The following is a 20,596-nucleotide window of genomic DNA, read 5'->3' as shown; positions in this document are numbered from 1 at the left end:
TCTAGATAGGGAGATCCTAAGGTTCACCACAGATGCGGAACTAAGGGAAGCTAGGGTTCATGTGGTTAAGGGATGCCATGATCATGGTTATGCCTTCAGTTACAGCCATGAGGAAATTTATCCTGTCATCTTTTTACCTAAAACAGCCACTTTTCTCTCATTGTATGTTTTCACTTTGTCTACAATAGTTAACAGCTGACGACTAAATATGTACCTATGTTGGATAGTCTCACAGCTCAGCATCTCACACTAAATCATTAAATTACAGAATCCATAAAGAATACAAAAACAAAACGTATAATTAATTTGCAAGTCAGGGCCTTTGGTTCAAAGACCCAGAAAACCAACTTGAGGATGTTAATTTATTACAGTATACATAATATCAGAATTCTAGATTAATCACACCCTGTGACAAAATTTTGTTTTACTAGACAAGCAGAAGACATAGATTTCCGTGCCGTGATTTTTCCATTCTTTCATGTGTTTATGAGGCAATGTCTTCCCTTTGTTTTTAGGATTTCTTCCTGGAGGCTGAAACCTTGACAGTCAAACCAATGAGAAAAAAAAAACAATGAATGATATAGTGACATCACAATATCATCCCCTCCCCTAACCCTTTATCATACAACAACAGCTGTGGGTGCAGCTTCAGTTCAGGTGGATCACCACCCACCAGGCATATACTACTGTACTTAATGAACTGGTGGGCATATTCACATAAAACCTAAATTTGAACAAATACTGTATAATATTTTGAAAACATGACATCTCCTAATATAATAATACCCGATGATCATGTTTAAGGGTGGAAAAAATGAGGCTTCTCAAGATATAAAAGAAGAGAAAGAAAGAAACCATTTGTCACTCAAGAATAGATCATTGCATGTACCTCCAATCCCACTACATACAGTACATCCGAAGCTTTGAAGCAAAGACATGAAAGACTTTCAAACAGGTTATGCACCCGTGTACAGAGCAAGGATAAACATAAGCGGGAAGGAAGCATCCTACTTTTTGATCAAAGACAAAACAAATTGAGAGAATTTGAGAGTTGCAAGCATTTCTTTACTTCAGAAAAACCCTTAATTCCGGCAGGACAAAAAGCTTTGCCATGTGTGCGCATATGAGCATTTGGGAAAGTCTAGATGGAGGAAAATACTCAAGTCTCTTCTATCTTGAGTAACTGTAACAAAATGTGTCTAGGATTGTTTGGTAACATGGATAATATGGACGTGTTTGAGTTAAGGATGCAAATAATCTATTAATTGATAACCTGATCGAGTAACCGGTTAGTTGATAAGCTTATTTCCCTCAATATCTAGGAGGAATAATTTTAATGAAATCAAAAGTGCAGTCTTGTCTGTCACATACAAAAGCAGAGACGTTTCTGTGGCTACCCCATATTTTTACAGTCTATGTGTGGCTACCAAGGTGGGGGCCCAACATGTGCGTTCCTCGGCCGCGCGCAAACAGCATTCACTAAAACCCACCCAATGATAGAACCGTATAACTTTGTTAACTGTATTTCTTAACGACGATTAAACGATTAACTATTAACATCCCTAGGGGGAGTAATATTCTAAAATGTTCATTGATTCTAAAATATACATATTTACACGCTGTCACTCAATCTGTACGGACGCAAGGATATAAAAAAATAACTTATAAAACATCTAATTTATAAAACACCTACCTTCCTCCACTACCTTATCCTGTTTTGTAACCATGTTCAGAATTAAGTAGATCTCAGATCTCATTTAAACAGTCTGAACTCCTTTGACCCTTCTATTTTTAACAATACTCAGCCAGAGAAGCCAAACCTCTTCATAAAATCTGCCATTATTCAGCAACATCCTCCAAGTCATTTAAAAGACAGTCAGAGTAATGGATTGTTCTTTGACCTTCCTCTGCGTCTCCCTCTGTCCTTACAGGTTTGAGCCTCGCCTATTCTCTTGGGTTTCCCCCTTGTTGGATTAAAATCAGAGTCACTGCTATGCTCTTCACTCTCAAGGTCAAAATCAGAGTCACTGCTATTCTCTTCACTCTCAAGGTCAAATTCAGAGTGACTGCTATGCTCTTCACCCTCAGAGTTCTTTGGTCTTCCTTTGAATCTCCAGGTGGTCTTTCTCATTTTCTTGCCTGCCCTCTTCTCTACCTCATCTGCCGAGTCACTGTTGCCCTGGCCTTCCTCATTTGCATCACCGTCGCATAACTTCCTCTTCAACTGGTCACCTGAGGTGATCACTGCCCTACTCATCGAGTTTCCTTTAGCTGTGAACGTATTGTTCCATTTCTTTGTAGCCCCCTGCTCTTCATCCTCCTCCTCAGAGTTGCACGTGTCATTATTTCGCTCAGCCTCCTCCTCATTAAGGCCACTGTTCTCCATTTCAGTCGTGTCATCTAATTCAGCCGCAGACTCATCCTTCTCTGTTTTCTTCGTTTGCACGTCCATCCCTGGGTCAGGGACGTGTCCATGGCAACGCTTGCTGTGACTCTTCAGGCTAACATTGTGATTAAAGCTCTTATCACAGTGCTGACACTGATAGGGTCTTTCTCCTGTGTGGACACGCATGTGGGATTTGAGGTGGCCTGACTGGTTGAACGGACGTTGACAAACCGTACATACATACTGCTTTTCTCCCGTGTGCACAACTGAATGCCTCAGCATTTTATGTTTGCAATCAAACCTCCTGTTGCATGTGTGACAAACGAAAATGACGGGACCTGCTCTGTGGCTCTTCTGTATGTGTTCACGGCGCTCGGGGAAGGTCTTGAAAGTCTCTGGACAGTCCGAACAAGAATAGGGTTTCAATGCCGGCGGATGGCTGCACTCATGTTTAATTTTGTCTGGCTTTGTTTTGAAGGTTGCAAGGCAGAACCTGCACACATATTTCCAGCTTTCCTTGTGGATCCTGTTGTGATTTTTTAGATCGCGCTCAGCGGCAAATCTCTTACCGCACAGATTACAAAAACAAGGCTTGATTTTGTGCTCACACGTATGAGGCTTCAGATCTTTGAACAACCTTCCACATTCGGGACAGAGTTTTCGGAGCTTTCGGCCAACTGCGCCACCCTTGTCAAAGTTCTCGTCACTATTGCTGAAGCTCTGAGTGTCACCCCAGGGCACAGTCTGGAAAGATAAAGAAGAGGTGATCAGTAACGTGTGCGGTAGCAAAACATCTCAGTCAACATGTCTAGTTTGATAGTGACCCGACCTGGAAAAAAGCAGACAACAAACGAAAGGCCCTATTCCCACATCTGCATGTCTGTGATACACTTCCAATGGGAAAGTGGAGGACGCACAAGCTTAAGTGGAGGACGCACAAGCTTAAGTGGAGGACGCACAAGCTTAAGTGGAGGACGCACAAGCGTAATCACAAGGAGGCTGCTTCTCTCCCACTCCAAATTAACCCATTTAGGCCTGACCTCAACATTTTTCCGAAATAAATATTTTCACGATTTAAAATAAATAGCAGATCTACAAGCTCATAGCACACCGCTGAGTGGCGATGTGTGATCTGCTATTTTTCAATAGCTAAATTATAACATCATGTTTAAAACACCAAAAGGGTTTCCCGCCCCCAAAATGGGTTAATGAATGTATTGATTGATTGATTTTTATTTTAGTGATACTGCAAGAGCACAGAGCTGCTTTCCGACATATTAGTCAGCCATCACGATTGCCATTGCGGTCCTCAAAGAAAACATGACAAAACAACACGAAAGCAATACATACTGTATACACAAAAGCAATACACAACTATACAGACAAATATCAATACACTACAAAAGGTCATGAGCTCTCTCTCTAAAATAATATGCAATCAATGCATTTTCCACATTCTGGTGACATCAAGCAAACATCCCACTTGAATAAAGTGCATTATGTGCATCCATCCACCCTACAATATACCAAGGAAAGGCCGTTCACAGGCGCAATGCTTGTTCACGTGGGAGTAAAAGAAAATCACTCTGGCGGAAAAAGGGTGCCCACATGCGTATTCTCAAAGAAATACAATCTATATAGTTTGACCAGACCTCCCTGTATGGTCGGGATTGGCGAGAACAGTTGCGTGCAATAAAGCGTGTGGGACGAGTGTGCGGACGGCTTCTTGTTGGGTTCCATGAGTAAGAGTCCAAAAGCCCTGCTTAGACCCCCACCGTCCCCAGGAGAATTTTCCACTGAACTCTGGGCCGTTTGCAGTATAGTATGCACGGTGCAGAATATTACACAATGTGCATTAAAGTACAGAATTGTTGCACAATAGGCGGGTGGGCTCCTAGTAGTGGGTGGCTACTAGGAGCCTGTCAGACAGTCGCTGGCTGTTAAGTGGAGCAGGAAGCCGATAGGCTAATGAGCTGCCAACGATATATTTTATTTGTGTTCACATTTATACAGGTGAAAATCCACCTGAGATAATTTTACGAGGGTGCCCCGTTAAAAAAACTGACGTTGAATACGAGCTTTTCTGGAAAACTGTTTTGTACGTGAATATATTATATATACATAGCTGATGGTCAGACAGGAGTGACTCTTTGACTTATCCAAATCCCATATAGCTTGCACCCGGTTGGCTGCCCTAGGTTGAATTGATTGGGAAGCATTTTGAATCCAGAATCATTTCGTATTGACCATCGATTTTAAATCGAATAGTGACCCCAAGAATCAAAAAGGAAACCGGTTATTTTTTTTAATGTCCATGGAATATCTTGGAATATGAACTTTAAGGAAGGACTTTAAAGAATCAACACCACTGAAGGCGCTCTGTAAAATGAACCCATTCTGAACCGCAGCTAACCTAGTGCAAAATGAACAGCGTTAAGGTTTCCTGGCACTGTATCGTCTATTTCTCGCTTCAAAATGATTTCAAGAACATTCTTGAGAAGTTGAGAGCAACGTTTAGCTGTAAATGACTGTGTGTTTGTTTACATGGCTGTCATGTTGGATACGGCATAAAATGCAAGCAGCGCAGCAAGCAGCAGGTGCTCTGAGGCTTTGATTAGACAGCGTTATAGAGAGGAGCAGTCATTATCAAGAAATAACACACCACTGAATTCGGCGATTGACCAATCAGGGGCTAGCACCCCTCAAAAATAGCAAAGGGAAAAAGGTGTTGTGGTGAAAACGGCCTACCTGTTGTGGTGGTCGTTCTTCTCTCACTGAGGTGCTGTTTATACTGCGGTGCTCCAGTGGACCCCCGTCCCAGTCGGAGCTGTGCTCGCTCTCATCCCCCAGCCTCTTTCCTCCTCCTCCTTCAACCAAAGAGTCCTTTTCTTTCTCTTCGCTCTCGCTGCCGACCGTTTCCTCAGGCGTCCAGTCACTGTCTGAACTGTGATCTCCACCTCCTCCTTCATCGGAGGAGTCAATTCCTTCGTCGGGCGAGTCGTTTTCTTCATCAGACGAGACGTTCTCTTCGTCACTAAAGCCAATTATTTCGGTGATGGCGGCATCGGAACTCTCCGGATCGTTGGTGTCACCTGAGGCCACTGTCTGTGATGGTTAAAAAGCAGATGATCTGATAAACCTCCGCTGTCATTAGAATTAGAATGCATCTCTAGTTGCGTTTCATCCTCTGTTTTAGATACTAGTGAAAGTATTACCTGCTGGGGCTTTCCTGGTATGCAGCAGTCCACAGTAGCGATAGAATCCATCTTGGAAAACCTGAAAAACATGACAAATGTTAGACTAGTTTTCCTTTCCTAAAAAATACGACATTTCGAGAAATAGATGAATATAATGTATATCGTCCTTTATTTATCTCAGAGTGGAGAAACTGGCCGACTAGTTGTTTAACTAGGCCTACCTATTATGTGTAAAATAAATAATAATAATAAAATAAATCATATTTGTAGTTTAACAACTGTGTACATTGGTGACTATAACTATAATCTAGCTGCTCTTGAGGCCTACAAAAACAGGAGGAACCCCCGCCCCCCCCCCCCCCCTCCAAAAAGAACCTTTTTTCCCTTATCAACTAGCCAACTAGTACCAACGAGGTCAACTAGTGGATTTACTAGTCGACTAGTTGAATAGTCTAGTTGCTTAAAGCCCTACTGTCGAACTGTACGAACCACAGCACCAATCACCGTCAAATGTCTTGTGCCGTTGTGCACCCTATCCAATCCATTAACTTTAAAAAGATAGTTCACCCCACAATGACTATTTCTATTGATTACTCACCCCATGGAGCCTTGAATTCATGGAGATTTTTTGTATATGTCAAATGTATGACTTATCTCTGGTAGGAGTCTGCTCTCCATTGAGTTTCCTACATGGGTCATCAACTAGATAGAATACTTTATTGGCAGTTTCAGAAAATTACAGAAAATGACATTTAAAAAAAAAGCCAAATGGACTTAGACACAAAAAAGCCTTCGCTTGTTTCCATTGTGGTCCACTTTGTGACATGAAACTATACACATACATACTGTACAGACAAAACAACCATGGAACATATAATACATAATCCTTATATATAAGGCTGGGAGCTATATACATAGGACAAGAGGTACCCTGAGAGAATAGTCCTGAGCATGGGAGATGGGCTATCCAGGGTCGGAAGCTAACTATGACCAGTTAGTGTGTAGATGGAGCCATGATTTCAGGTCTTTCCTAAATATTGCAATAGTTGCAATAGAATGTAGGGATTTCAGGGCTGGAGGGAGTGCATTCCACAGAGTAGTGGCTGCGTAGAAAAAAGCATTTTTTCCCATGAGTGTCCTGAAACTGGGGGGAACTAGGTCATAAGGACTTCCTCTGGTTGAGTACCTGTGAGCATCCCTCACTCTGGGCAGGTAGCCCAGCAGGTACTCTGGAACAGAGGCACCTAGGATCTTGAAAACCAGACACAATGAGAGCTGAGATACTCTCTCCTCCACCCTTAGCCATCCCAGGCTACTAAAGTGGGCAGAGGTAAGATGAGACCTGGGGTGCCATTTTGAAGATCCGTTTTACAATGGGGGAAATTGCCCTCGCTCTGCGCACAATGGTATTATGAAAGGCATATCGGCCCGTGTTGAACGCACTCAGCCCGTGTTGAACGCACACACATATGGCATACGGCGTTCCTGAACATTTTAGCATTGTGGGAGTGTCCATATGTTAATTATTTTCGCTTTGCGCAATTTGCTATTAAGCCCCTTGACCTAGAAACACTCAGCGCATAACGATTAGACGTGGGTCTGACCACCTCATAAACGCAACAAGCACTGTTTGATTTTACACTTGAGCGGCTCTGGGAGGCTGCTAGAGTGTTGCCATGTCTGTTTATTATAAGCGGCTTCTTTTTCTGTAAAGTTGCTTGTAAATATTGGTAGTTGTACTATTTTGTGCTTTTCTTGTTTCTAAAGTGGTTATTTGGGCTTTTCTCCTAATGTTGTTTAAACCAGTGATCCTCACACAGCACATTCCCATGTCAAGGATCCCCAGATGAATGCATTTGCCCAACTAAGGAGTAAGGACGGCTAATCCAAAAATTTAAAAGAAAAATTCCAAGATTACTTTTGAAAATAGCAGATCTATACCAGCTCACAATGCATCACATTCATTCATTAAAACTATGAACTCTGACTGCAGGGGGATATATATAATGATCATTATAACAATGTGCAAGAACATATTTAAAAAGAAGGAAGAACTTTATATTTGTGGACAATCAAAATATGTTTCAAGTCTTCTTCAATAAAATGCTACGAGCGAAGACTATATAGCCTACCATCGGGGCCACAGGCACAGCATTAAGCAGCAGCATTCAACTCATTCCTTCATCATGACTTGAATGAAATAAAATATAATAAACGTTATTTTACTGGTGTTTTTCAATAGAAACAAATTATTTTGAGGCATAAAGGTGACAGCATGCAGTGCAATAGGAATAATTAACCCAAATGTGACAAAGTCATGTCATGTCTTCTATGGTGCCAGCCTGAAGAAATGTAATACCACGATCCCCAAAGTGCGCATTCCGTATGTGACATCAGCTGACTGGTAAAGAGAATAGTACGGACATGTTGATTGGGTACGTCTCAAACACGCCTTAAACACACCCATGACTAATTCAAGGCCGTTTTGCGCAATCCACGGGGTGTCGAAAGCGCTTCTTAACATGCCCAAAATTGCAATATGACATACAACATGCCCCCAGCTCATAAAACTGTAATATGATTAGTAATATTATTTGAAGTCCTAAATGGCACCCCTGGGGTTCAATTTTAGTAGTAACCTCACAAGCTTGTTTTGGGAGTTCTGCAGCTTTGTTTTCAAAAGCTTGGACATACCTCTGTACCATGAAGTACACACATAGTCAAAGTGGCACTGGATGAGGGCACCGGCCAAGGTCCTCATTAGCCTGGTTAATAAACCAGACTAATATCGCACGGACCGCGGGATATTAGTCTGGGGAGGCTCAGCTTGGATTTCATTTCCAGGGAAACATTTTCTCTTTGACGCATTTGGTCAGAGCTACTGTCAGTCAAAGGTCTCAAGCATTGAAAGTCACTGTACCAAAGCCCGCCGATTGGCCGCCCACATTCTCTGGTGTAGGAAATGGGCGTACAATTGAGCCTCTCCAGACCGAAATCCGCCGGCAGGCAACTTATTTTTGCCAACGGCTGATTCGGTCTGGTTTATTAACCAGGCTAGGTCCTCATAGCACTGCTGTTGACATAAGGGGATATCCTGCCCAAGAAACGAGTTCTCTGGTTGACCTTTGAGATCACTTTCATTGCCATTTTTTCACCTGTGAGTTTGTTATCTAGTATAAAACCCAAGTAAGTGACCTCTTCACTATTTGTGACCACACTGTCACCCACTCTAACTGTGAAGCCTGGGGACTTGTTGAGGTTATGACTTGAACCAAAGAGAATAGACTCAGTTTTCCCAAGGTGCAGTGACAATTTGTTGTCGGAGAGCCAAAGACAGATGCTACCGAGCTCTGTGCTGAGTACTCTCTCGACCTGCGACTTATCTTTGTCCGAGACTAGGAGAGCTGAGTCGTCTGCGAACAAGAACAGATTGCATTTACATGCCGAGTTCATGTCATTTACATAAATTAGAAACAGTAGAGGCCCTAGGATGCTCCCTTGGGGGCCCCCACACTCTACTGGGAGGGAGGTAGACAGGGTACAATTTACATTGACCACCTGTTTCCTTCCCTCAAGGTAAGATCTCACCCAGTTTAATGATGGGCCATCAAAACCGATTGCCTTCAGCTTGTTTAGCAGTATGGAGTGGTTCACAGTGTCAAACGCCTTTTGATGGTCCAGCATGACCATGCCACAGTACTTGCCTGAGTCCACCTCACGTCTGATGTTATCTGTCAAGTATAACAGACATGTGTCAGTGGAGTGAGATCTTCTGAAGCCTGACTGAAATTAAAAAAGAAGCTTGTTTTGAAGCAGATATGAATTTATCTGTTCATACACTAGTCTCTCTATGACCTTTGAGATGGAACAAAGGATGGACACAGGGCGGTAGTTCCCAGGGTCCAACTTGCTGCCCTTTTTATAGAGAGGAACTACAAGTTTGCCATGTTCCTGTGGAACATGGCCCTGTCTGATGGACAGGTTTGTAATGTGAGCCACAACAGGGGCAATAGAAACCGCTGCATCTCTGAGGAACCTAGTGGGGATACCATCATGGCCGGTAGCTTTGGTTGGCTGTAAGGCAATGAGTTTTGATAACACGTCCTCTGTTGTTACGGACAAGATTTTGAAGCTGTCCTCAACAGCACCGAGACCTTTGTAAAAAGAGCTTATATGCTGCTCTCCATAAAGGCCTGAATGGGAGGGCAACTTGTCCACCAGTGTGGAAGCTATGGTTGTGAAGAAACCATTTAGGCAGTTAGCCACATTCAGCTTATCAGAGATGAGCGAGCCATTTATTTTAATGTTGAGATTCGTGATCTTTGTTTTGAGCCTGTTGTTACAGCCCAGTTCCTTAACCCATTCTGACCGGGCACCCATTTTGGTGTCAGCATCATGTTATGCTTTAGCTATTTAAAAATAGCAGATCTACAAGCTCATATCGCGCCACCGAGTGGCGCGATACGAGCTTGTAGGTCTGCTATTTTTGAAAAATCGAAGAGCGACTGACATTTTTAGAATCTGATCTCAGGTCAGAATGGGTTCATCAGACCAGTGTGTGTCCGGCGGAAACCTCGTATGAATCTGATCTCAGGTCAGAATGGGTTAAGGGACTTCCAAAGTTTTGGGGGCTTTTTCTTGTTTTCTTCAATTTTCTCATTGAAGTAGGTTTGTTTGGCTGTCTTGATCATGCCATTTACCTTGTTACGCAATTGTTTGCATTTGTCGAACAGCTGCTCATCTCTGTTTTTTCTGAACTTGGCATAACTCTCATTTCTCGTTTTCATGGCCATTAGGATGTCGGCATTCATCCATGGTTGAGTTCTCGCTTTCGCCCCTAATGATTTTCATGGGAGCCAGGCTGTCAACCACTGATAGAAAGGCAGATTTAAAACGAGACCAGGCCTCTTCTGTAGATGTACAGTTAAGGACGTTTGACCAGTCCAGATTCTCCAGAGCTGTATTTAATGCTTCACAGGTGTAGTTTTTTAATGATCTGAATCTGATTGTGTTATGACAATTGACTGCAGATTTGTGAAGTTTACGAGTACAATAAATGATATCATGATCACTTATATTGCACTGTATGACACCACTTCTGGAGATCTTAGTCAGGTCATTTGTCAAGATGAGGTCTAAGATGGTTTGAGAGTCAGGGCATACCCTTGTATAATGAGAAATCAACTGAACCAGGTTATGCAGGCTACAGTAATTTCGGAAGGACTTATAAATTGCTGTATCTTTTACCAAAATATTGGTGTTGACGTCGCCAAACAAGATTGCCCCCGAACATCCTTTCCTTATTGGCTTAGGAACAAAAACTAAAAGAATCTCCATGTATTCAAGGCTTCATGGGTTGGGTTAATTGATAGAAAAGAAGATTATGACAGACATAAATGACAACTAGAAAAAATGCCCTTCCGGGCACAGGTCTCCACCAGGTTATCCACAGATCCGTGCAGTTAGAGGTAAAAACACTTTTCGGCCAGTTATAGCGCCACCTTGAGGCTGAGTTGAAATTGTTCATGTGGCATTTCGTCCTCGGCCTAGTGGGAATGTGGGTGCACAATTTCACGGAAATCACGCGATGTGTTCATGATTTGCAGCATTTTGTTTGAAACTGAGCACTCCTGTGAACTTTGGAAGCCAATCTTAACCAATCAGGATGGAGTCTGATAAATCTGAAAGACCCGTTTCGTTGAATGGCTCTAGAGAGACTGTGTACCAATTTGCGTGATGTTTGGACAAAATCTGTAGGTGTACTGTGCAAAAACTTGTTTTGCACAAAGCGGCCTCCTGGTGGCGCTATAACAGGCCGTTCTGGAAAGTTTGGGGCAGAGGTTCATCGTTGGCATCCAGGGAGTGTGTGTGCAAAATTTGGCATCGACCGGGTTGTTTTGCACAAAGCGGCCTCCTGGTGGCGCTATAACAGGCCGTTCTGGAAAGTTTGGGGCAGAGGTTCATCGTTGGCATCCAGGGAGTGTGTGTGCAAAATATGGCATCGACCGGGTTAACGGTGGCCGAGATTAGCTGTTCACGGACGGACGGACGGACGGACGGACGGACACACAAACGGACGGACGGAGTGCAAAACATACTCTCCCCACATGCCTTCGGCCTGGTGGAGACAATAAACTAACTAAAATAACTAATAATGATTGAAATATGTTATAAAGTAGAAAAAGTATGGTTTTCATTAGTTTTAGATCATTTTAGATGCTATGGAGAATGGACAACATACAGTCACTAGATGTCGCACTAGATCAGTGATTCCCAACTATTCCTGAACAATTTGAAATTCCAAAAGCATTCGTGGGCCACCCATCATGCCGTTAAGTGGTCATTTTAATGATCAATCGATCGTTCCAGCTTGGATGGAAACAACATTGAGACAAAATGCGATGGTGTTTTTCACGTCCCACAAGTAGGGAATCGCTGCACTAGCCCATTTTGGGCGGGAACCCCTTTTGGTGTTCAGAAAACTGTAAGGATGTAGAAGACATTTTTAGAATCTGATCTCAGGCTAAAATGGGCTAGATTAGCACTAGACAATAATTAGTTATACCTTTCCTCCAGGCTGTCCGAGGCCGAGAGAGTTTCTTCGTCACTGCTCCGTGGCTGATGATGCTCCCTTCAAATAACAACAAGTAGCTACATTGTAAAATAATGATATATGGAGATAGGAGGTTTCTGTGTGACAATGGGCGATATGTTCTACCTGGAATTCAGTCAGACCTTAGTGTATTAGAGCATGTCTCCTCTCCCCCTCCTTCATCGTGATAGTACTTTTCTTCAGCAGGGAAGTATTTTTCTTCATCTGGTGCGGTATTTTCTTCAGCAGGTGCGATGTCTCTTGTTTCTTCTTTGATGGCGATGGCCGTATCAGAACTGTCTAGATCATTGGTGCAGCTGTGTGTGTCACCTGCAGTCACTGCCTGTGACAGTTAGAAAGCAGATTAACTGATAACCTCCACTGTCATTACAATGCATCTCTAGTTGTGTTACATCCTTAATAATAATAATAATGATCTTTATTGCCCCGAAGGATATTCGTCTTCACAGTCTGTTCAAACACCCCACATTTTAGATACTAGTAAAAGTATTACCTGCTGGGGCTTTCCTTGTATGTGGGAGTCCACAGTACCGATCAATTCCATCATGGAACACCTGAAAAACATTGAGAATGTTAGTCGCAAATGTGTCGCTCTGGTCTCACAAACCACAGCACCAATCACTGTGCCTTTTTCACACGTTTATTATTATTTTAATTTTATAAAGCAGTTGCATCAGGCTAAACCCAAATATGGAGCCATATGGCATAGATGACAGTAGTGTAATGGTGATTTTTGTTTTATCTTTTTTTGGTGTTATGGCATTTTAATGATATAAGCATGCACACAGAACAGCTGATAGCCAGTGTATGAGTTTTAGACACATTAACACAAAAGTAGACTTATACTAATCAGACAACTTCTTTACTGCACTGCAGTAGAGAAACTAAAACGTTTGCTTTTGACAAATCTCTTCTTCTTCGATGGAGGAGGAGGCATTTCCTTTTATACCGTGTATGAGGACGTTCAGATAAACAGTTAAACCCGTTATGCAGTAAGTAACTTATGCAGTAAGTAGCCATTTGAGTTGGGTACTTGGTGCATCTTGAATCTAGGGGGACACGCCGTGGTACCCCGTGCAACGAGCATGACCCCACTGGATGACAGACGTCACAGACTGGCCACATGAAGACCAAGATCCACATGGGAGCCATGCCATTATTATTATTGCTTTTACACTATTAAACAAAGCTCACTGAAAACAAAACTCAAACTAGGTCCAAATGCAGTCAACTAGGTACTCAAGCATTACAGTAAGTACGTGCCATTACCAAGTATCCAATAAATTACCTTAGTCAAGACAATAAACACAAGCAAAGGCATGATTTATCCAAAGTGCTTAACAGCAAACAAAACAAAGAAATATAGACAAACAGAAAAACATTGCAATAAACTAACAAAAATAAGTAATAAGAGTAATACGTTATGGAAAATTAAATGCTAATAATTAGTCAAAAGTAGTTAAAATGTTAAGCTTCTATTAGACGCTATGGGGTGTTCCACAGTCTCAAGGCTGCCACTGTAAAGCTTGGCCATAAGTTTTAAAGTTGCTACAGACAACATACAGCCACTAGATGTCACAGTAGCGCATTTGCGACTCACCAGACAACTTAACAGACAGCTGTGCATTTTCAGAGCATGTTTATTTTAATGATAAATCAATTAATTGCGTTCCACCTTGGATCCACTGTAGTTACGATGTTGCTTATTTCTAACCTAAAATTATTTTCAGACACATAGTGTGACACTGCTGATTAAGTTTAAAATGAGTAACACACCGTTTGGAAGTCATCTTGAATGAGATTCAAAACGGAGTAACTCTGTAATAAAAAACAAATCACACCCGTGTGAAGTGAGGGGTGCTCATATCATCATACATCATCTCATTCCGGCCAATCACAATTTGCATACTCACTTTTGTCTTCAATGTTTGTGTTTACACAATGTTTGCGTTTACAACACTCAAAACTAGTCATAGGTGGTGGTAGCAAACACAAACCCTCATAACTGGACACAGGAGCGCCCCTCAAAAACAGGTGTGTTTGGAGGAACTATGGGAATCACACAGGTGAATGCAATCAAGATTCATATTCATATGGCAACTAATGATATGTCCTCATTACTTGCGCAAGCAGAGCGCGCAAGTAATGTTTTCGCCCGGTCTCCTTCGTCGTGACAGCTGTTCCGCCATTCGATGCTTACGCAGAAAAACATCAAATCTGTGCCTGTGTTGCTGGACCAAATGACCACAAATGACCATATCTCTTACGTCATCATTTAGAGCTAGTCATACGTATACTATATACATAATCAGTAAAAAATTAAATAGCAAATTGTGCCTGATCTGCTGGGACCAGAGTACGTGGTGTGTATGTGTATGACTAGCTCTTAATGATGACGTAAGAAATATGGTCATTTGTGGTCATTTGGTCCAGCAACACAGGCACAGATTTGATGTTTTTCTGCGTAAGCATCAAATGGCGGAACAGCTGTCACGGTTTTTGGTGCAAAGTAACCACAGTATACCGCTAATCAACTTACAACTACACACTTTATACAGTATAGAGTATATATGTATACGTATATAGTATATGCCTATATACTATATATATACAAGTAAGACGCGCAAACGCGGGAAGCGAACGCAGCTCGTGTGTGTGTGGTTGTGTGTGTGTGTGTGTGTGTGTGTGTGCTACAGCTGCGCCCTGTGTGTGTGTGTGTGTGTGCTACAGCTGCGCCCTGTGTGTGTGTGTGTGTGTGCTACAGCTGCGCCCTCTGGTGGCGGGCGGGTGGTGTAACAGCGGGACAGACACACAGACACACAGACACACAGACATTCAGCCCTTGCTGTCATAGTAAGTGGCTCACTGCGTTCGCAACTATATGTTGCGAACGCAGTGAGCCACTTACTATGACAGCAAGGGCTGAATGTCTGTGTGTGCCTGATCTGCTGGGACCAGAGTATGTGGTGTGTATGTGTATGACTAGCTCTTAATGATGACGTAAGAAATATGGTCATTTGTGGTCATTTGGTCCAGCAACACAGGCACAGATTTGATGTTTTTCTGCGTAAGCATCAAATGGCGGAACAGCTGTCACGTTTTTTGGCGCAAAGTAACCACAGTATACCGCTAATCAATTTACAACTACACACTTTATACAGTATAGAGTATAGAGTATATATGTATACGTATATAGTATATGCCTATATACTATATACTATATATCTTTTTTACGTCATCATTTAGAGCTAGTCATACGTATACTATATAAATAATCAGTAAAAATAAAATAGCAAATTGTGCCTGATCTGCTGGGACCAGAGTATGTGGTGTGTATGTGTATGACTAGCTCTTAACCCATTCTGACCTGAGATCAGATTCATACGAGGTTTCCGCCGGACACACACTGGTCTGATGAACCCATTCTGACCTGAGATCAGATTCTAAAAATGTCAGTCGCTCTTCGATTTTTCAAAAATAGCAGATCTACAAGCTCGTATCGCGCCACTCGGTGGCGCGATATGAGCTTGTAGATCTGCTATTTTTCAATAGCTAAAGCATAACATGATGCCGACACCAAAATGGGTGCCCGGTCAGAATGGGTTAATGATGACGTAAGAAATATGGTCATTTGTGGTCATTTGCTCCCAGCAAACCAGGCACAGATTTGCTGTTTTCTTGCATAAACATCAAATATATCTACAACGATAAAACAGTATTTCTTATATAGATAGAAACTTGAATCATACTTAATAATACTAGATGTTTATATGTATAAAGTAGGTAGCAAATAGTTACATCTAAACATTAATCATTTCAAACGTTCCTTCACAGAGATACTGAGATTTGACAGTTTACAGCGGCCGAAAGAACTTGCACGCTCTGCTTGCGCACTAGTTGGCCATTTATGGCCTACTAGTGTGCAACAAGCAAGTATGCACTCGACAGAGTGCAGTTCTAGTTATTACTGTGGGTCTAAAAGTATGAAAAGCACATTTTCCCATTTATGGGTATCATTTTCGAAGCTTTTGAAGAAGAAACACTGTATGTTTTTCTATTAAATGTTGTATTATCAATAAAATCTTAAAGTAATATTTCACTTTCAAATAAAATAAACATTAAAAATATATATAAAACATGAATGAATTGTAATCACAGCCATCACCTTTTCAATTATTTTCTATATATTTATACCTTTCCTCCAGGCTTTCCGAGGCGGAGAGAGTTTCTTCATCACTGCTTCGTGGCTGATATGGCACCCTTCAAACAACAAGTCGCTACATCAGTAAAATCATTGTTTTAATTCACCTAAACATTCTTTGGCAATTTGCTAGACTCCTTCTTTGACTCAGTGTCTGGATGAGATTCTATCAGTAATAGCGTTTATAGCACTCACCGGTCTGGTGAAAGTGAACCTGAAGTCAAGCAGGGTTTGGAGGTCGATGGGCCAGTTAGATCATGCCTAAGAGTAACATAATAAGCATATACTGTAACATGTTTAAATGTGATGTTGGTTTTCAAATTCAATTACATTACATTGAATTTAGATGAGCTAGGGTTATATCGTCTCTGTCGAGTAGAAACCTCATATTTCCAAAACTGTTACTTTTCATGATTCAAATTAAAAAGTAGCTGAAGTATCAAATGAGCTTGCGGATCTGCTACTTTTGATGCTTTGTTGTGCATTTGGGGTGCTTTTGCATTTGGATTATGGAGATAAGAGGTTTCTGCGTGATGACGATATGTTTTACCTGGAATTCAGTCAGACCTTAGTGTATTAGAGCATGTCCCCTCTCCCCCTCCTTCATCAAGAGAGTACTTTTCTTCACCGGGGAAGTCTTTTTCTTCATCACTAAAACCAATCATTTTGATGGCGATGGCCGTATCAGAACTCTCTAGATCATTGGTGCAGCTGTGTGTGTCACCTGCAGTCACTGCCTGTGACCGTCAGAAAGCAGATGAACTGATAACCTCCACTGTCATTACAATGCATCTCTAGTTGTGTTACATCCTCTGTTTCACATTTTAGATACTAGTCAAAGTATTACCTGCTGGGGCTTTCCTTGTATGTGGGAGTCCATGGTACGGAGCAATTCCATCTTGGAACACCTGAAAAACATTGAGAATGTTAGACTAGTTATTATTATTATATATTTATTTTAAATTGTTTTACAAATGGGGCCGAGTACAGTATGTATGCCCGGTCTCGCAATCCACAGCACCAATCTCTTTCTCTCACTCACACACACCATCCCCCTTGAGTTTTTTGGAAAGAACTTCTCAACTCCATTGCAGGCTCAAGCTGTCTGTAAAAGCACCTAACTCCACCACCTCTCCCCTGTCTGTGAAAGCACCTAACTCCTCCACCTCTCCCCTGCGTGCCACAGGGAGTGGAAGATGAACACACTGCTCTCGCTAGTTCACTGAAACGGCAACTCTGACTCCGCGAATCCCTCTTTGCAGAAGTTATTGTAATATTTAAAGTCCTACTTATTATTGTAGGCCTGTATAAGCAGTGTCATGAAGCACCGGGGCATTCGTTCACGCGTTGCAATGCATTGTGTGAGCTTGGAGATCCACTATCATCTGTTCTTATCGATGACGGAGAAAAACACTTGAGCTGGATTCTGGGTAAAGTGGTGATAATATAATGACATGGAAGTAACTGACAATAGAAGATATGCGCGTGACATCATCATCATCAAACTCGGAAGTTATGCAGGAATGCCTACTGAGTGTCAAAAAACTACTTTCTGGCCGTGACAACCCATGCATCCAAACAGAAAAGTCCTGCATTAAACAACGTTAAACAATGTTAAACTCACTTTGCATGTTGCTTTGCCACTCAATGTGCCATTCACTTTAAGCATGCGCATACCGTCTACTTATATACAAAGTCAGAATACCAACTTTGATGGGGCAGTATTGCTTTGTTTTAAAAATAAGGTTTCTTCACCACTGCTCCGTGGCCGATCTTGCACCCTTCAAACAACAACAAGTCGCTAAAAGCTGCTTCTTTGACTCTGGATGAGAATTTACAAATGCAGACAGCTATCATATTGTTAACACTCACCGGTCTGGTAGTGGACCAGAAGCCAAGCTGGGTTTGGAGGTCGATGGGCCAGTCAGATCATACCTAAGGGTATCAGGACGGTAACATAATAAGCATGTCATTAGTGCCTGGCGGTTGCACACTACACAATTTTAAAATCTTAACACCAAAGCAACCACGGACCGTGTTGCGTCGCGTTGCGTTTTGACAGCGGCATTGACATTGTCAAGTTGACATCCAATATGCTCCGGTACCATCCTAAAATTCAAGGAGTGCAGCAGGTGCTCTGGGGCTTTGATTAGGCAGCGGTTAGCCTCGATACATCATTTAGAGCGACGCCTACGCGGAAGGGTTGACTCCCACTTTTAGACTGGTTCAGCCCACGGCTTTTTCCAGGCTTTCATCTTTCGCGCAGACGAAATGAAAGCCTGGAAAAAGCCGTGGGCTGAACCAGTCTAAAAGTGGGAGTCAACCCTTCCGCGTAGGCGTCGCTCTAAATGATGTGACATAGCGCTGCACTAGGGGGGAGAGGAGGGGCCGGGGGTGACGGACAGATCGATGAGATCCAATCAGGGTGCGAGTTTTTCTGAGCCGCGGCCCTCCCATCTAGGCCAGAAATGTCTCTGCTTAGGTCAGGCTAGGCAGCGGTCAGCATTCAACCAAGCCGTGTAATAAATACATTTAATTATACAATGCAATTACATTTAATCATATTTTATATTGGATGGGTGTGTTCGGTGTCAAAAAATGAACCAGGGGAAATTTTGGGGTTGGGCGCCGTCATTGAACGCAACGCAAGGCAACGTAACGTCGGCAGTGGAGCACCCTTCATCGGTTAAAAAGGTTACATTCCCTGCGTTGACGAGACGCTGACGGACCCCCGATGGCTGCAGTGGACATTGGGCTCCACTGCAGTTGTATATAGCAACAGAGGCTGAAATCCTTTTCTTTTTCACTGCTGATTTCTTGTGCCAGCTCATAGGTATGTACAGCATAAAGGCCTAGGTGATTTGGTATTTATTTTGAAGGTGCCGAGGATCCCGATTCCAGACTGAAATGGTTAATACAGTGACTAAATATAATTCAAACAACCAATGACTTGTGTGCATTTATGTCGGCATGTTGATCCGACGAGATGGTGTCAGTGTAGTTAGCAAACCTTAGCTTACCAATCAAGAAGGAAAGTGGCCACCTCTGAATGTTTCTTCAGCCGTCGAGTCTCCATCAGCACGCTCCAACGATGAAACGCTGATCCAATGTTCACCCTTGTCATGGCCCTCCTTTTCTCAGCAAGCACTGTCAGCACTGTTGGCAACTTACTGGGGTAAACAAAACATACATTTACAACAACTTACTGGGGTAAACAGAACATACATTTACAACAACTTACTGGGGTAAACAAAACATACATTTACAACAACTTACTGGGGTAAACAAAACATACATTTACAACAACTTACTGGGGTAAACAAAACATACATTTACAACAACTTACTGGGGTAAACAAAACATACATTTACAACAACTTACTGGGGTAAACAAAACATACATTTTGGACAAAACTTGGTTTTGTTTTTGTGTGTTTGTACTTTTATGCCACACCTTTCTAAAAAGCACCGTGGATGTGTTTTGTATATAACTAGAGCAGTAGGAATGGGAAACTAAAATCTGTATCTGCCTGTCCACAGGTCTGACCCACACTGCCCAGGGCACCAGTCTAGTGTACCGTACCGTACCATACTATACCGTAACATACTGTACTGTGCTGTTGTGTACTGTACCATACTGTACTGTACCTTACTGTAGCATGCTGTGCAGTATTGTAGTGTAATTTGTTGCTGTGTGTGTGTGTGTGTGTGTGTGTGTGTGTGTGTGTGTGTGTGTGTGTGTTGTGGAATGCACTTCCCATTGCAGTCAGAACTGCAGCATCACTCCCAATCTTCCGCCGTAGTCTGAAAACCCACCTTTTTAGACTCCATCATGGCCCATAGCACTTACCCTACCCCCTTAGATAGCATTTCTGTAGACTTAGATAGCATCTGATACAGACTTATAGCATGTTATGTAGACGGCACTATAATTGCATTGTATATAGTCATAGCACGCCATAGTACATATGTATAGCATAGTAGTATATATATATAGTTTATATGTATAGTCTCATAATATAGATATTCCACTGTTACTTTCTTAGCTTACACATGTTTTATGATAAATGCTTTTGTGATGTATTCCCATGCTTTTGTTCTTGATTATTGTAAGTCGCTCTGGATTAAGAGCGTCTGCTAAATGCCTAAATTGTAAATTGTGTGTGTGTGTGTGTGTGTGTGTGTGTGTGTGTGTGTGTG

The 20,596-nt window shown here is 42.2% G+C and overlaps 1 protein-coding gene across 1 annotated transcript; it reads right to left on the bottom strand.

Moving 5' to 3' along the window:
- Positions 1-1,876: 1,876 nt before the first annotated feature.
- On the bottom strand, positions 1,877-18,302 carry LOC310871310 (uncharacterized protein; the record flags this gene model as incomplete). The annotated part of the gene is made up of 10 exons (XM_083782796.1): positions 18,270-18,302; positions 16,965-17,034; positions 16,593-16,658; positions 16,391-16,456; positions 12,690-12,750; positions 12,319-12,518; positions 12,149-12,214; positions 5,602-5,662; positions 5,135-5,491; positions 1,877-3,130 (listed from the first exon to the last, which is right to left on the bottom strand). Exons 5-10 carry the CDS (start codon positions 12,741-12,743, stop codon positions 1,877-1,879), a joined length of 1,992 nt encoding a protein of 663 aa, XP_083638922.1. The 5' UTR covers positions 12,744-12,750; positions 16,391-16,456; positions 16,593-16,658; positions 16,965-17,034; positions 18,270-18,302.
- Between the last annotated feature and the right edge of the window lie 2,294 nt (positions 18,303-20,596).

This window comes from Protomyctophum parallelum (genome assembly GCF_964188405.1).
Source record: "Protomyctophum parallelum genome assembly, chromosome: 14".
Lineage (NCBI taxonomy): Eukaryota > Metazoa > Chordata > Actinopteri > Myctophiformes > Myctophidae > Protomyctophum > Protomyctophum parallelum.
The sequence above is the reverse complement of the archived record's forward strand: the minus strand, read 5'-3'. Positions and strand labels throughout refer to the sequence as shown.